Source organism: Bufo gargarizans, chromosome 4 (genome assembly GCF_014858855.1).
Source record: "Bufo gargarizans isolate SCDJY-AF-19 chromosome 4, ASM1485885v1, whole genome shotgun sequence".
In the NCBI taxonomy this organism is placed as follows: Eukaryota; Metazoa; Chordata; class Amphibia; order Anura; family Bufonidae; genus Bufo; species Bufo gargarizans.
In genome coordinates, this window is record NC_058083.1 from 471771476 (window position 1) to 471790691 (window position 19216).

Genomic DNA, 19216 nt, shown 5'->3' on the forward strand with positions numbered 1-19216 from the left:
TGGTCTAGTCATCTCAACTAAATAGAGGAGTAGATATAGAACTACATGAGCCAGTCACCCACCAGTATATGTAGTGTTTGGGGTGTGATAGATACTGCTGGAGGAAAGGATCAGGGTAAATGTAAAAGGGGTAGATTAGGAAATGTGATTGGCCACCCTAAAAAATGTTTTTAGAGAATGCCTGAAACTTTGGTTGTTGGGAGCTAACCTAATTGTCCAGAGAACTGGTACAGCTTAAGAGAAGTCTTGCAGATGGAAATGAAAGGATTATGGAGGATGTTAGTCGTAAATCATTGACAGGGGAAGGGGTAGGGTAGTACATGGAGATGAGGGAGGAGATGAAGAAGTGAAACACTGTAAAGAACTTTGTGGGTGAAAGTGAAGAGTTTAAATTGAATCCTGACTGAGCTGTATTGGCAACCAGTGCAATGACTGGCAGAGGGCAGAGGCATTGGCATAGCAGTTGAACAGATAGATAAGCCTGGCTGCTGCATTAAGGACAGAGAGAGAGAGAGAGAGAGTCTGAGGTATAGACCAATTAGTAAGTTACAATAATCAAGATGGGAATGGATCAGGGCAACAATGGGGGGGGGGGGTGTTTCCACAGTAAGAAAAGGCAGATTCCAAAAATGTTCCTAAAGTGCACATGCCATGAGTGGGTGATTTGAACATAGGGGGTGAAGGAAAGATTGTGTGAAGCATAACCCCAAGACAGTGGTAACACTGCCTAGAGGTCATGGCAGTGCCACACACTGAAATGGAGATATCAGGTTTAGGTAGGTTAGTAGATGGAGAACACACAAGTAGTTCCTTTTTTGAAAGAATCAGTTACACAAAGAGAGGACATGATGTTAGAGACATCATAAAATCACTGGTGTTTTGTAGAAGTGGAGTGGTGATGTCTTGGGATGAGGTATATAGATGGGTGTCATCAACAAAGAAGTGGTACTGAAAATCAAAACCGTTGTGTAAGATCCTCACCTGCTTTGCACTCCAGGGGAACCAAGAGGGGTCCTCGTGGAGTTGCGGGACAGGTTATGCGTGTCTCTGATGCACCAGCGCTGACCCCTTTGCGAGCCAGTGCGGAAATGCGTTCGCGTGGACATCGGAGGGGAGGACCGTCGGAGTCCCGGGGACAGAGTGGCCAGGCGAGTGACAAGACGCCGCGGCCAGGGTTGTCTCCGGTGTCTCCTGCGACTTCCGTTTCCGCATCTGGGTCCACGCGCTCGCATACTCGCGCTGAGTCAATCATGCGTCCGTGCGTACGCACGAGGGCAGGTTCGCAAAGGGATACACGGTCGCGAGTACGCGCTTCTTATGCACTTCGTCGACCAGTGGCGCATATTATACTGACTCACAAGAGCAAAGTGGATTAGGGAGCCAGCCATGGGTTAATCAACTTGTGATTGCCTTAGGCCTTGTACTCAGGTGCAGGGCAATTTGTTCACCTATGGTAGTGGACACTTGGCACCCTGGGATTGGTCAGCAGGCATTTAAAAGGAGGTCTCTCAGGGTGATCAGTGCCCACTGTTATTTTCCCTCAACCAGGTATAGGTCACAACTCCTAGTGACTGAAGACTGCCAGGAACTTTGTCCTTACAGCGGACCCAAGATCTGGAGTGACTCGACTGCCAAGTGCACAGCATCATTCAGCACTGGTTGGGACTATTCCTGGAATCTCCTTGCCTGGTTTTTTGTTATTATTCCTTGTTACCAGCAAGTGTCCTGGACGTTTATGTTTCTGGTGAATAAACACCTTTTTGCTTTCATCACTGGTCTGTTTGTTGGTGCCTTGCATTACACGTTGATAGTTTGTCTGATAGGAGCAGTGCTGAGACATAAGAAGAGATAACCTAGGACTGGAGTCCCTGGGGCTCCATACTGCGTCTTCTAGGAGAGAATATCTCCATGATATCACATCTGGTAGACCATGCCACAACCGGTTTTTTATTCATATGGTTTCCAAAAGAAGAAAATCTCTGCATGCTTCAGGGTGTACATTTTTGTCTTTTATTTTCTGTTTCCAACAAGTACATTTAATTGTACAAACGGCTTCTTATACAGTATATTTTTTTCCCACGATGCTACGTGTGGCTATGATTTGAAAAATGTAGGTGTCACAAAAAAAAAAAGCTGTAGTTTTGTGGCTGTGAGGTTTTTGGGCAGCATGGTTTTCACCTGTTAAAGACATGTGGCCAAAAACCCTGAGGCTACATGGAAACTTTTAGTAGCATGACTTTTCAATTTTATCTTGAAACTACATTTACAGTTCCTACATTCAAACTGCTCTGCATTAAACTTTAGTCAAGACTAATACAGACCTCCCAGTGTGGCCAATACGCGGTGGTGATCATTCTTGCCTTTTCCCTCACGCTGGCTTTGATCTCTGTCGTTCCTAGACCAACTCTAAGGCTACGTCTACACGACGACAATAAGTCGCAACTACACTGCAACATTTGTACCGCAACATTTTGTTGCACCAATGTCGCCCGACAATTTTTATAATGGCAGTCTATGGTGTCACACTGCAACATGCAACATGCTGCGACTGCGACGCAACAGTCGCAGAAAAATCTTGAATGGATTTTCTGCGACTGTTGCGTCGCAGTGCGACACCATAGACTGCCATTATAAAAATTGTCGCGCGATATTAGTGCAACAAAATGACGCGCGACAAATGTTGCCGTGTAGACGTAGCCTTATTCTCCTTGCAGCAATGAATAGAACATCCATCAACTAGGTGACACGTGATTGACTACAGCGGTAACGTGCTCACCTTTGTATCCTGACAACTGTTCATGTGACACAAGGGGAGCAGGTCACTGTGATTGGCCACAGCGGTCACATTTCTCGCCGTCAACAGATGCTTTCAATCCTGCAGGGAGAGGAAGAGCAGGCCTGGGAGCGACAGAGACTAAACCCAGCAATGGGGACCAGGTAAGGCTACTTGCACACCTGCGTTAGGTGCGGATCCGTCTGGTATCTGCACAGACAGATCCGCACCTATAATGCAAACGCTTGTATCCGTTCAGAACGGATCCGTTTGCATTATTCTTTTTAAAAAAAAGTCTAAGTCAAAACGGATCCGTCCTGACTTGCATTGAAAGTCAATGGGGGACGGATCCGTTTTCAATTGCACCATATAGTGTCAGTGAAAACTGATTCGTCCCCATTGACTTACATTGTAAGTCAGTACGGATCCGTTTGTCTCCGCATCGCCAGGCGGACACCAAAACACTACAAGCAGCGTTTTGGTGTCCACATCCAGAGCGGAATGGAGGCGGAACAGAGCCAAACTGATGCATTCTGAACGAATCCTTATCCATTCAGAATGCATTGGGGCTGAACTGATCCGTTTTGAACCGTTTGTGAGATCCCTGAAACGTATCTCACAAACGGAATTCAAAACACCAGTGTGAAAGTAGCCTTAGTATGATCACCACCGTGGGGCGGCCAATCTGGGAGGTCTGTATTAATGTTGGATAATCTCTGGTGGGCTGCAACCAGAGCTGGGACGATGGGTAGGCGCCCTCCGAGGGTGGCACTTCCCTACCCATAATGCTTTTGCGGTCGCTCAGCCTTATAGGCTGCAGACTGCTAGGCCTGAAGCTTATGGTGCAGTAGATAGGCACAAGAGGTCACTGTGACTTCTTACGCTGGGTCTCGGGTGATCACGCCATTGCGCGAAAGCCGGCACAGTCAGTCCAGAGGACATCACCACTCCTGTGCCGGATGCAGATGGAGGTGGGGGAACAGGACTGAGGTAAGTGTGTGTGTTTTTTACATTAGGTCCCCACTACTGGGAACAGCAAGGAGAAGAGCGGGAAGCATTATATACACAAGGCACTACAGAGTAGGGAACAAGGAGGAGGAGCATTATATATAACTGGTACTAAAAAGGGGGGTCATTACCTACTAGGTGCACCAAGGGGGGCATTATATATAACTGGCACTTAAAAGGGGGTCATTATCTACTGGGAGCACCAATGGGGGAAGTATTATATATAACTGGCGCTAAAAAGGAGGTCATTATGTATTGGGGGTGCAAAGAAGGGGGGCATTATGTATAACTGGCACTAAAGAGGTGGTCATCGTCTACTGGAGGTACCAAGGCGGGCAAGCATTATATATAAATGGTACCAAAAAGGGGGGATCATCTACTGGGGCACCAAGGGGGAGCATTTTATATAACTAGCACTAATGAGGAGGTCATCATCTACTGGGGGCACCAATGGGGGAAGCATTCTATAAAGCTGGCACTAAAGAAGGGGGTCATCATCTACTGGGGGCACCAAGGGGGGGGGGGAAGAATTATATATTACTGGCACTACAGGGAGCATGTAGGGGCATTATATACTGACCTTACCGGGGTTCATTAGGGGTAGACTGGGAACTTAAAGTGGCCCTAGGAAAAATCTAAAAGTGGCCCCATGTTGTAGGTGGGTCCATGGGTGTAGGAACCCCAAAAAATCTGGGTGTGAAAAATCTCACAACAAAAAAATATGCAAAAGGAACAGTTCTTTGTTTATTTGTTTATCAGGTCACAGAAATTAACCAAACGTTAGGCATATATTTCAGTTATTCTAGGTACTTTCTCTGGCACCCCCCCCCCCCCCCTTACAGTTCTGAAGACTCAGTGGTGCTGGCTGGCTGGAAGTGGGCACAATAAGAAAAAAATATTTTTCATTACACCTCAGGTCAGACCACCAATCAGACCCCCAATGTTAATCAGACCTCAGCTAACAGCCCCAATAAGATCCCCAATGTTAATAAGACCTCAGATCACACCTCAGCTCAGACCCCAATATGAATGACCCCCAATCAGACCTCAAATAAGAGCCCCATGCCTCATAGAAGCCCCCAGTGCCTCTCCAGCAGCCCCCAGTGCCTCTCATCAGCCCCCCAGTGCCTCTCATCAGCCCCCCCAGTGCCTCTCATCAGCCCCCCAGCGCCTCTCATCAGCCAGTAATAACAGCCCCCCCAATCATGTGCCAGTAATAACAGCCCCCCCAATCATGTGCCAGTAATAACAGCCCCCCCAATCATGTGCCAGTAATAACAGGCCCCCTCCAATCATGTACCAGTAATAACAGGCCCCCCCATCATGTGCCAGTAATAACAGCCCCCCCCCCAATCATGTGCCAGTAATAACAGCCCCCCCAATCATGTGCCAGTAATACCAGGGGCCCCCCAATCATGTGCCAGTCATACCAGGGCCCCCCAATCATGTGCCAGTCATACCAGACCCCCCCCCCAATCATGTGCCAGTAATACTAGACCCTCCCAATCATGTGCCAGTAATACCAGGCCCCCCCATTATGTGCCAGTAGAAAAACTAAGTATTGTATATAGTAAAAAAAAAAATTAACACCTATACTTACCTCTTTGGAGCGATGCGATGCAGGCCTCTTCCGGCCTGTGTCCCGACTCCAGCGCTGTACGGCTCAGGCGACCTCTGATAGGCTGCCGGCATAGTAGTGTCGGCAGCCTATCAGAGGAACAGGAAAGGGACACACCTCCCTGCCCTGCTCCTCTGCAGCCTTCTGTTTGTATCACTGTCCTGAGGACGGCAATATAAACAGATCACTATGGAGATAAGCTCTTCGCTTCCACAATGGAAGCGCTCATCTCAGTGCCTGCCCCGCTGCCGCCACACACTGCTGCTGGGGGGGATTTGACCAAACCTGTCCCCCCCGCTTCCTACGCCCATGGGTGGGTCCAAATAAATAGAAGGCAGGGTAACAAAATCAGGCAGGTCAACAATACCATAGTGCAAAATATCATCCCAGCAGAACCAAATAACACAGTGTAGCACCATATACTGCCCCAAAAGCTGACCCTCTGTGGTGGCCATCAATAGCTACCATCTGTCCTCCGCCTCCAGTTGTTTATGGACCAGGGATTTAGGAGGTGAGGTGCAGGCCACAGCAGTGGAATTCAGGAGGACATATGCGGTCGCTGGCTGGGTACATGGGTACCTGATTCTCTCAGAGTTAATTACTGTTGAGAGCTCATTATTTACTTGGTCAGTGGTAGTGAGCGGGCCTTGGGTGGCCCCCCTGGGGCATCGGCCCACCAGGAAATTTCCCTGTAGTGTCTATGGCTAATCCACCCCTGGGGATCATTATGTACTGGCATTACAGGGAGAGCATTATATATATATACTTGGCACTACGGGGGCATATATATACAGGCACTATGGGGGTGGGGGTGGAGGAGCATTTTATACTGGAACTAGGTGGGGAGTGGGAGCATTATAGATATAAAAATATATTGGAACTACAAGGGGGCACTTTAATACAGGGGGCACTACAGGGGAGTTTTAACTGCAGGGGGGCAGAAGAACTACAGGGGGCACTGCAGGAGGGGCTTTATAAATACTGCCGCACTATTGTTATATTATTAATACTGAGGTGCTGTATGGGGCATTAATATTACGCATTGGCACTAATGTGGGGAGTATTATCACTATTGGCAGCACTATAACAATTGAGGGCTGTCTGGGCGCACTATTACAATGGTGGGCTATCTGTATGGCACTAATATTTCTGACAGTAGTGTTTGTGACCTGGATAAATTTGGGGTCTGTATAAATTCGGGGGCTGATTTGCAAAATCTGTAATAGTCCCACATCTACCATGTACCATATCTTGGTGAACAAAGAAGTCTGCCTGTGATGGTCTGGACTAAATGGAGAAGAAGTGATGAACAATTCAAATCCATGACATAACCTGTAAGTCACTCCTTGACTATTTCTTTTCAAATGTGTTTTAATCTCTTTATTAGGAAGTAAGGTCACTTTAAAAAATATTTTTTTTAGGGGAAGGGGTGCTCAACTCCCAAGCTCCGCCTAGGGCAGGTTTGCAGCATGTGGACAAGTAACGCCTACCCATAGCAGCCAATGGGTGAGCGATTTTTGGCTGCCATGAGTCAGTGTGGTTTTGCAGCATGCGGCTAGCTGCACCATCCGGCCAAACCATTAGATTCATTTAAAGTGAAAGTAAATGTTCATAACTGACACCACAGCAGGAAATGGATATCCCAAATGCATTTTATATAACACACATACACAATATCAATATTAAACACACATCAACCACAAACCCAGGACATGTTCAGAAAACATACGCTAACAAGCGGTGGAGCAAGATAAAAGTTATTGCATTGAATTACTTAAAAAATGTAAGTAGTTACTAAAACAGACATGTCAGGAGAGGTGAGAGCTCCTCTGAGGAGGTTTCAAAGCAGCAGTGGGTCAATTCTGCACATGAAGTGTTACATGCTTTTACTTGTGCAGCTTCTCATTTCTTTAATAACTTTTGTGCATCTCCCTGTCAAACGCAAGTAAAGTATGACTTGTTGAGTAACTACTACAGGGATCAGCAACCCTCGGCACTCCAGCTGCTGTGAAACTACAATTCCCAGCATGCACACTTGCTTGGCTGTTCTTGTAACTCCTATAGAGTGAAAGGAGAATTCTGGGAGTTAGGCCTCTTTCACACGGGCGTCGTGCACAGTTTTTCTGCGCGAGTGCAAAACATTTTAATGCGTTTTGCATGTGCGTGATAAAAATCGGCATGTTTGGTACCCATGTTTGGGTTAGGTGTTGTGTAGATTGTATTATTTTCCCTTATAACATGGTTATAAGGAAAATAATAGCATTCTGAATACAGAATGCTTAGTACAATAGGGCTGGAGGGGTTAAAAATAAAAAAATTTTTTTTTTTTTTTTTTAAGGGAATCTGTCGCCTGCTTTTACCATTTTAAGCTGGCACCATCGCTATGTTCACTAAAGTACCTTATTTCCAGCAGTCTTCTTTTTACTTTATTTTGTTTTGTCCTTTTGATATAAAAGCGCTTTTTATGATATGCTAATGAGGCTCCAAGGTGCCCAGAGGGGCGTTTTTTTCCTTCTCCGGTCCCTAGTGATGCCCCCCTGCAGTGCCCAAGAACGCCTCCTGATCCTCAAATAGCCTCCCACAGCCCCGGCAAATGGTTCCGCCCCCTCCCCACGTCATAGTCTACCTTCTAGAAATGCCCCGTCTTTCTTCCTGTCGGCGGCCAGAAAACCCGCGCAGGCGCAGTACCGCTTGCGGCCTGCGCGATCATCAACCTCCTCAAGGCAACAGCGCTCAGGTTACATCACTGGGCTCAGCGCATGCCCAGTGAGACTTTTGAGGCTGCTGCCCTACATGAGCTTGATGATGGCGCAGGCCGCAGGCGGTACTGCGCCTGCGCGAGTTTTTCTGCCCGCCCACAGGAAGAAGGACGGGGCATTTCTAGAAGGTAGACTATGACGTGGGGAGGGGGCGGAACCGTTTACCGGGGCTGTGGGAGGTTATTTGAGGATCAAGAGGCGTTCTTGGGCACTGCAGGGGGGCGTCACTGGACACCGGAGAAGGAAAAAAACGCCCCTCTGGGCACCTTGGAGCCTCATTAGCATATCATAAAAAGCGCTTTTATATCAAAAGGACAAAACTAAATAAAGTAAAAAGGAAATAAGGTACTTTAGTGAACATAGCGATGGTGACAGCTTAAAATGGTAAAAGCAGGTGACAGATTTCCTTTAACTCACCTTAATCCACTTGTTCGTGCAGCCCGGCTTCTCTTCTTTCTTCAGGACCTGGGTAAAGGACCTTTGATGACATCACTGCGCTCATCACATGGTCCATCACACGATCCAGCACTATTGTGGTGGATCATGTGACGGACCATGTGATGAGCACAGTGACGTCACCACAGGTCCTTTTCCTACTGCACAGCAAATATGAAGACAGAAGAGAAGACGGGCTGCGAGAACAAGTGGATTAAGGTGAGTTAAATTTAAAAAAAAATTTAACCCCTCCAGCCCTACTTTATTATGCATTCTGTATTAAGAATGCTATTATTTTCCCTTATAATCATGTTATAAGGGAAAATAATAATGATCGGGTCCCCATCCAGATAGTCTCCTAGCAACCGTGCATGAAAATCGCATCCGCACTTGCTTGCGGATGCTTACGATTTTCACGCAGCCCCATTCACTTCTATGAAAAACGCACAAAATAGAGCATGCTGTGATTTTCACGCAACACACAAATGATGCGTGAAAATCACCGCTCATGTGCACAGCCCCATAGAAATGAATGGGTCCGGATTCAGTGCGGGTGCAATGCGTTCACCTCACGCATTGCACCCGCACGGAAATCTCGCCCGTGGGAAAGAGGCCTTATAGTTTTAGAACAGCTGGAGTGCCGGAGGTTGCTGATCCCTGAACTAGTGTGTGACTAACGTTCCCAGGATCTGTAGTAGTCAGTTGATTATTAATGAAGTACCCTACACTTGACTCATTAGTTATAATGAAATGGGTTGTCTAGCTTAGAAAAACTATTGTCATATACCCTGTTAGGAAATTCATAGAGGGGGGTCCACTGGTCAGCATCCTCATCTCTTAGTGTAGAATGGTTCTGAGAAATGTGTATCACTTTGGAGGACCTATCCTGTCCTGAAGTACACACACAATCCATTAAGTTTAAAGGAAACTTTGTAATACTTAATTTCCCCTGTGGAGGCGCTGCATGTAAACTAAACACAACAGTCGATCATAGGGGTCCCAGCAGGAAGACATTTGGTGATCTTTTTATTGTCAAGGAATCTTTTTAACAAGTTGGAATTGTCAAATATCCAGCAGTATGACATATATAAAAATGTATAACAGCACAGCATTGATCTCCAAAGTGTACATACTGACACCAAACAGCCCTTTAATTCAGTATGCAATGTAATACATATGTGAATAAGAGGTTTCTATTCTTATCCAGCTGACCTGTCTCTGATCAGATTAGGGATCAGGGGCGTAGCTAGAACTGACTGGGCCCCACAGCAAATTTTTGTACTGGGCCCCTCCCAAACTTAATGGATGCACTCATACACACACTCGCCACATACATGGACGCACTCACCACATACATGGACGCACTCATACACGCATTCACAACATACATGGACGCACTCACCACATACATGGACGCACTCATACACGCACTCACTACATACATGGACGCACTCATACACGCATTCACCACATACATGGATGCACTTATACACGTACTCACCATATACATGGACGCACTCATACAGGCACTCACCATATACATGGACGCACTCATACACGCACTCACTACATACATGGACGCACTCATACACGCATTCACCACATACATGGACGCACTCATACACGTACTCACCAAATACATGGACGCACTCATACAGGCACTCACCACATACATGGACGCACTCATACACGCATTCACCACATACATGGATGCGCTCATACACGTACTCACCATATACATGGACGCACTCATACAGGCACTCACCATATACATGGACGCACTCATACACGCACTCACTACATAAATGGACGCACTCATACAGGAACTCACTACATACATGGACGCACGTATACAGGCACTCATCTCATACATGGAGGCACTCATACACTCACCACATACATGGACGCTCTAATACAGGCACTCACTACATACATGGACGCACTCATACAGGCACTCACCACATACATGGACGCACTCATACACGTACTCACCAAATACATGGACGCACTCATACAGGCACTCACCACATACATGGACGCACTCATACACGCATTCACCACATACATGGACGCGCTCATACACGTACTCACCATATACATGGACGCACTCATACAGGCACTCACCATATACATGGACGCACTCATACACGCACTCACTACATACATGGACGCACTCATACACGCATTCACCACATACATGGACGCACTCATACACGTACTCACCATATACATGGACGCACTCATACAGGCACTCACCATATACATGGACGCACTCATACACGCATTCACCACATACATGGACGCACTCATACAGGCACTCACCACATACATGGACGCACTCATAAAGGCACTCACAACATACATGGACTCACTCATACAGGCACTTACCACATACATGGATGCTCTCATACACTCACCACATACATGGACGCACTCATACACTCACCACATACATGGACGCACTCATACACGCACTCACCACATAAATGGTCGCACTCATACAGGAACTCACTACATACATGGACGCACGTATACAGGCACTCACCACATACATGGAGGCACTCATACACTCACCACATACATGGACGCTCTAATACAGGCACTCACTACATACATGGACGCACTCATACAGGCACTAACTACATACATGGACGCACTCATACAGGCACTAACTACATACATGGACGCACTCATACAGGCACTCACCACATACATGGACAGACTCACATACGCACTCACCACATATATGGACATATATACTGTATATATATATATATATATACACACACACATTACATACACATGAACTTACAAGTAGTTATACACCTATTTCTACAGACACTATTTCTACAGACAGACACTTACCTTTCCTGTAGACAGCTGATGTCTGGTCCTCACAGGCAGCCTGGAGAAGTAGGTGCCATCACCCCTCTGTGCCATCCAGTGACAGCAGTAGTAGGTTTTAGGCGGGACCAGTCTCCCTCCATAGTCCCACTCCCAGTCCCTCCTCCCCACAGCAGGACAGGTAACAACCCCCCCCCCCCCGTCTGGCCCCGCCCCCTCCACCACCTGAGTCTGCCTCCTACTAACTAGAGGGACTGGGTGGGAGGACTCAGGAGGCGGACTCAGGCGGTGGAGGGGGCGGGGAAATTCATTCCTTTCCTGCACTGCGGTCTGCGGGCGGCGCTGGTGCCAGCCTGGCTCCGCCTCCGCTACGCCCCCGTTCCGGCCCCCTCCACCGCATCCGCCGGCCTACCTCATGTTGGACCGCCCGCGCCCCGCCCACTACACTGGGCGGGCGGTCGGCCCTGGCTGCCTGTGAGTGCTGTGATGTATAACAAATACATAAAAATGATGCGGTCCGGACGGGCGGGCCCCCAGTGGCGTAGGGCCCCATAGCCACTGCTATGGTTGCTATGGCGATCCCTACACCACTGTTAGGGATCATCATGAACCTTTAAGGGTTCAGTTCATTTTCCAAAAATAAATTTGAGAACAAGAAAAGGGAAGTTAAAAGAGGGAACTGATTGGTCAGCTTTTCTTAACTAGTTAGTTTTTTTTATATACACAGGGAGATATTGAAAATGGAAAAATAGCTTTTCTTGTTTTTTTTTTGTTTCATTTTTTACTAGCACAAAGTGTGACATCCCTTTTTTAATTATTTCCCTTTTCCATAACAGTTATCTGGATATAGGAGGCATGTTGGATGAGTGGCAATGTGTGGTGGCCTTTTTTTTGTTAATTATTTATTTTGTCTTTATTTATTTTTTGTTTAAAATTTGTGACACATGATCTCTTAGGGCTCTTTCACACTTGCGTTATTGTCTTCCGGCATAGAGTTCCGTCGTCGGGGCTCTATGCCGGAAGAATACTGATCAGGATTATCCTAATGCATTCTGAATGGACAGTCCGTCCTTCAGGATGCATCAGGATGTCTTCCGTTCCGGTACGGAACGTTTTTTGGCCGCAGCAAATAGCGCAGCATGCTGCGCTTTTTGCTCCGGCCAAAAATCCGGAACACTTGCCGCAAGGCCGGATCCGGAATGAATGCCCATTGAAAGGCATTCATCCGGATCCGGCCTTAAGCTAAACGTCGTTTCGGCGCATTGCCGGATGCGACGTTTAGCTTTTTCTCAATGGTTACCATGGCTGCCAGGACGCTAAAGTCCTGGCAGCCATGGTAAAGTGTAGTGGGGAGCGGGGAGCAGCATACTTACCATCCGTGCGGCTCCCGGGGCGCTCCAGAGTGACGTCAGGGCGCCCCAAGCGCATGGATCACGTGATCACATGGATCACATGATCCATGCGCATGGGGCGCTCTGACGTCATTCTGGAGCGCCCCGGGAGCCGCACGGACTGTAAGTATACCGCTCCCCCGCTCCCCGCTCCTACTATGGCAACCAGGGCTTTAATAGCGTCCTGGGTGCCATAGTAACACTGAAAGCATTTTGAAGACGGATCCGTCTTCAAATGCTTTCAGTACACTTGCGTTATTCCGGATCCGGCGTGTAAATCCGGCAAGTGGAGTACACGCCGGATCCGGACAACGCAAGTGTGAAAGAGGCCTTAGTATGACACTATTATATAATCAATGTATTGAAATATTATTCAGTCACAGCAGAGCAGTATTATTTAGTCACTGTATGGCATTAAAATTGAGTCAATGTATGGCAGTATTACCCTAAGTTCACACTTGCGCGTTTTACAGCTCATTCGAACGCGCTGTAAAACGCATAGCCGATGCAAACCAATGCTTCCCTATGGGACTGGTTCACATTTTCGCGTTTTACAGCGCGTACGATCGCGCTGTAAAACGCCCTACGCTCAAAAAAGTACATGAGCTTCTTTGGGGCGTTTTGTCGCACGTTCCCGTACATAGACATCCGGGAACGCGCGACAATGGGCGTTCGCTTGTCTCTGTATGCGCGATTGCAAACGCCGGTACAATCGCGCATACAGAGCGCTCCTTTCAGAACGCTCAGGTGTGAACCCAGGGTTAGGGTACTTTCACACTTGCGGCAGAGGATTCTGATCCGGCATTCATTTTTTTCACATTTATTGCGGTCTTAACATGCGCAGACCTCAATGCCTGATCGGTTTTGCCAGGGCTGGATTCGGCATTAATGCATGTCAATGGGAAAAACGCTGGATCTGGCATTCCGGCAAGTGTTCCGGAATTTTGGACGGAGATAAAACCGCAGCATGCTGCGGTATTGTCGCCGTCCTGAAAAGTCAAAAAGACTGAACTGAAGACATCCTGATGCATCCTGAGCGGATTGCTCTCCATTCAGAATGCATTAGGATAAGGCCTCTTGCACACTGCCGTGTTTCACGGCCGTATGCGGGCCGTGGAACCGCGGCCTGGATCCCTCCTGAGAGCAGGAGCGCACGGCGTCACTGGTTGCTATGACGCCGTGCGCTCCCTGCTGCCGGCACAGTACAGTAATACACTGGTATAGATCATACCAGTGTATTGCTGTATAGCGGCGGCAGCAGGGAGCGCACGGCGTCATAGCAACCAGTGACGCCGTGCGCTCCTGCTCTCAGGAGGGATCCAGGCCGCGGTTCCACGGCCCGCATACGGCCGTGAAACACGGCAGTGTGCAAGAGGCCTAAAACTGATCAGTTATTTTCCGGTATCGAGCCCTTAAGACGGAACTCAACACCGGAAAAGAATAACACTAGTGTGAAAGTACCCTCATTCAGTCATAATATGGCGGTATTATTTGCTCACAGTATTGCATTATAAACACTATGGGGGTATTATATAGTATGGCAGCTTTATATGGTTTCTGTATAGTAGCATTATTCAGTCACTGTATGACAGTATTATGCAGCCAGTATACGGCATTATAGTTACAGTGTTAAGGTATTGTTCAGTCATAGTATGGCAGTATTATTTAGTCAATATGTGGCATTATAATTAAGTCATTTTGCATATAAAAATATATAAACAATAAAAAATAAACATATTAGGTATCGCCGCATCCCAAAATGTCAGAACTATTGAAATATTTTTTTTTATTTCCTGTGCAGTGAACGCCGTAACGAAAAAAAAAAATGAAAAACATGCAATTTGCCATTTATAAGTCATCTTGTTCCCCAAACATTTTTTAATACAGTGATCAAAAAGTCAAACATACCACAATAGTGGTATCAATAAAAACTACAGTTCGCTACGCAAAACACAAGCTCTCTTACGGCTCTGTAGACCGAAATATAAAAAAGTTATGGCTGTCTTTAAGGAGTTAATATTCAAGAAGGGAAGGGGCAAAGTGGTTTTAGTGCTTTTTAGAAGTCCATCAAATCACAGAAAATTATTTATATTATGGAAAATATTGCACATTTGCATTTTTTCCCGTTTTCTTAGACGACTGTAAACTAAATGTCTATTGCTAACCAGTGAAGCAGATTTCCAGTAGTATGAGAGTTCACAGTATGATTTAGTATACATCAAGTGAAATACAAGTGTGTATAATAAAGCAAGAGAAGGACTTCAGTATAACCGAAGAAGCACACAATGTCAAGCAGTAGCGCAAAAGCTAGGGTGCATAAAAAGAAAGATATAAAAATGAGATCCAAATATAATGTTGTCTCTCTACAAATCAAAGTGCAGTTATAGGATTCACTGGAAGAGCTGGATTTGTTTTAAAGGTGGGCAATTACACAAAAAATTAGGCTACTTTCATACTTGCGTTTTTAATTCTGGTATTAAGATCCGGCAGAGGATCTCAATCCCGGACTTAAACAGATCCGTTTTGATTTTGCACATCAGGATGCATCCATTTCATTAGGATGCAGTTGTATGAAATCAAAATGGAAAAAAACGGATTCTAAAAAAATGGATCTGTCACCATTGACTTACATTGTTTTCAGGGACGGATCAGGTTTTTTCCGTTTTTATGACCAAACACAAAACTGCAGCTTGCAGCTGTTTTGTGTCCGGTCTAAAAAACGGAATGCTGCTGACATCCTGATGCATTCTAAATGGATCTCTTTCCATTCAGAATGCATAAGGACTAAACAGAATTTTTTTTTTCCGGTATTGAGACCCTCTGCCAGATCTCAATACCGGAAAACAACAACGCAAGTGTGAAAGCAGCCTTAGATTGGTGCTCCATCTCAGACATGTTAATGCACTATGTAAGGGCAGCATATTACAGTTACAAATCCGGGACCATAATTTATAGGCTTCTGTTTTTAGTGTTGTTTAGTAATGTTTTTAGTGCTGTTGTAGCTACTAGTAGTACGGACTTGTAGCTATAATATGCAGCCCTTCCATAGGACAGCATATTAACCTGACAGATCCGCTTTAAACTTTGTAATGTCCTATTACACCATGGATGTCAAACTCATGGCCCTCCAGATGTTGCAAAACTACAACTCCCATCATTCCCTGATAGCTTTAGTATGCCCAGGCATGATGGGAGTTGTAGTTTTGCAACAGCTGGAGGGCCACGAGTTTGACATCCCTGTATTACACATTGAATTAATAATGGAAAAAATGACAATAAAAACATCAAATTTATCTACTGACTAATGGTATTGAGAGTATTCATTTTTAAAGTGGGGGATCATATTGAAATTTCCTATCTCCCAGGGGCATGTAGCTAGATTCCAGAGAGGTTGGACATGTGTCTTTTGTCAACCTGAATTATTAGGTGACTATGGTCAAGTGTTTATAAATTGCTTTATTGCTCTATTACCCTAGTTGCATAAAAATAAAAAATAAATACACATTTTAAGAATTAGACACACAATATAATTCTGCTACATGAAGACATTTAAACAGTTTTTAAAGGAAATAAGACCAGGGAAAGTTTTTTTTTTTTTTTTAAACACTTTCAAAATTCCAATTCTAAGAATGGAAAAGTGAACACATTCTGTGACAATTGTGAAAGTTCCTCATTGTGTCAGCACCAGTGTAGTGATCATACAAATGTTTTCAGTGCTTAATATTGATGTCCTATCCTGGCGGGGGTCACAGCTGTTTGGGGAAAGTGCCGAAAACCTCCTCACAGCTTATCATACAGACAGTCATACATTAAGGGTACGACCAGACATTTAGGTTTCTTGATGCAGTTTCAGAAGCCAAATCGGGAGTGGATCATAAAAGGAGAGAAAGTATACAGGGCAGATACAACTTCGACTCTTTTTTGAGTTCACTCCTGGGTTTGGCTTCCAAAACTGCATCAAGAAATCTGAACGTTTGACAGTACAAGGAAGAGGTGAGGCCGTCAGGCTCCAAATGCAGAACTGAAGAATTCACGCCCATTCACCAAATTTTGTGCATTGAATTTCACTTTCAGCCTATAGAAAAACATTTAAAGGGAAAAAGCCATATATTCTTTACCTATGACCTATTTAAAGGGAAAAGCCATATATTCTTTACCTATGACCAGCAGAATTTTGACCCTACCAAAAATAAATATTTTCTCACATCATTGGTTGTATTATGGTTCTGTGCATGAGCTAAATGTTTTATGTGAGGGACCGGATTTCATCCCACGATTCCTCATTTATGGAGTATGATACAGCCATGTGTGTACAACACTGCATGCACAATATAAGATTAGTCTGCCACCAGGCTGACTCTGACCGGTCTGAGTAAGAATACACAGCTCTGTAAGTAACATACATCACCAGTGCTTAAGACATCTTGACTTTTTACATTGTAACTTACCTTCTTTACAAGGTAACCCTCTCGAATTTTCTGTGGCTCTCTCTCCATCTTTTCCTCCTCCTGACAATTTGTGAAATGACAGTTTCAGAGGATGTGACAGAACAAATGTTGGTCACTGACTATCTATTTCCGTGCAAGTTTCATAACTCTGCCAATCACACTCTGTGCTGATGGTTTCCTCTTTTAACAGTTACATAGGGGAAGCACTGTCACAGCAATGGCTTTTTTTAACTATAACCAAAATGTCACTATACAAGCGAAGAATGACGAGTTTTGTCCTAAAGATAGATTAAACTGTTGCACAGTGAGATACGTGAGTGACGGGCAAATTTGGGAAGGTGGTGTCATAGTGATGCATGCTATATGATTGAGGTCTACATATTGGTCTATACATATATACATTGATGCCAACTTCTCCTGAGAATTTGTGCAGAAACCAACTTACCATGCATTTAAGGCAGTCTTCCCCAACCAGTAGCTTGGAAGCCATATGAAGCTCTCTTGCCCCCTACCTGTGGCTACCAAGCTGATAAACATAGTTTTGTGTCCTCAGGGATTCCCTTAAATGTCTAGAACTCCAGAGAAACCTACAGTAAAGCCATACTGTTAGGTCATATCTTGATCTAGGGTTTTTTCCCTTTTAATATTCAGTGCGATTTAACACCACCTGTCATTTTTTTAAGTGGTTCCCAAACTACAAAAAGTTGTGGACCTCAGGTCTAGGGATGTGCAGTGAGCAACCATTCCATGAGGAGGAGATCATATATATATATATATATATATATATATATATATGGGAGGAGATTTTACTATCCATCATGCACCATCAGACACTCTTTTGTGCTTTGTTCAGCAGATAGCTGGCTTATCAGTAAATGAGTGAGATCTACTGGGAACGGCATCTCATAATGATGTGACAATGTGCACCAAAATAAAAAGCAACCTAACTAATAGGAGTTGTTTTGAGCGAATTGAAGAATCCTCGAGCTTTGTGGTAACGAATCAAATTTTTTCTAAAATAACTGCTGGACATGTGACAAAGTGAAAGTAAGAAGCTCAGAAACTAGACATGACCCTTAATGCCGTGCAGTTAGCCAATCAACAGATAGCCATCCCCTGGGTTCCTCTGACACCACGCTTAGTTGGCATTGCCCAGAAACTGCCTCTGTGCCCTCACCTGTCCGGAACCTGCCTCTTTCTTTTGCTGCTTCTTGGGCTAGCCAAGTAAGGTACGCCGCCAGCTTTGAGACAGCAGGGTGGAAGCGTGCCTGTGAGACAGCAGGTTGGCAGTGTGCCTGTGAGACAGCAGGGTGGACGCGTGACTGTGAGACAGCATGAACATAAAGTGGCCTGGGAAAACCGTGCCACTCATTTAGTCTTACAGCCTGATGCAGCAACTGCCGGCACCCCATCTCCAGCAGTCAGGGCTCGCCAACATCAGCAGAAGGAAGCTGTCATTCCTTCCCATCGACTTCAACATTGTGTATAGCTCCTGATGCTCCTCGTACTCCTCGTCACTTGTTTCGACAGCAATAAATCACTGAGGTGATTGCTAAAAGACAACAGTATGCGTGCACTCATCCATCAGCGCAGAAGCTGAATGTGCACCTGGCCGAATTGCTGGTACTACAGTCCCTTCCTTTCCATATAGTTGACTCTGCACATTTCAGAGAACTGATGGCTTGTATCTACCCAAGATAGAGAGTCCCAAGCTGACATAACTTTTTTAAAAAAAAGCTGTACTAGTCCTGTACACATACGTTGAGCAGAAGGTGGTTCAGACCTTGCGCCTCTCAGTGTCCGGAGTTCATGCCAGTGCTGACTTATGGAGTTACAACTATGGTCAAGGACAATATATGTCGCTCACAGCCCACTGGGTAAGTGTGGTTCCAGGCCAATCACACCAGCATCATTGCCAGGTGATGGCGATGCCACCTCCA

The 19216-nt window shown here is 45.6% G+C and overlaps 1 protein-coding gene across 1 annotated transcript in view; it reads right to left on the reverse strand.

Moving 5' to 3' along the window:
* LOC122935967 (pleckstrin-like) overlaps nucleotides 1-17414 on the reverse strand; it is a 65441-nt gene extending 48027 nt beyond the window's left edge. The window contains exon 1 of the mRNA XM_044291939.1: nucleotides 17277-17414. Within this exon, the coding sequence (XP_044147874.1) occupies nucleotides 17277-17324 (48 nt within the window). The 5' untranslated portion in view covers nucleotides 17325-17414. The remainder of the gene's footprint in view (nucleotides 1-17276) is intronic.
* Between the last annotated feature and the right edge of the window lie 1802 nt (nucleotides 17415-19216).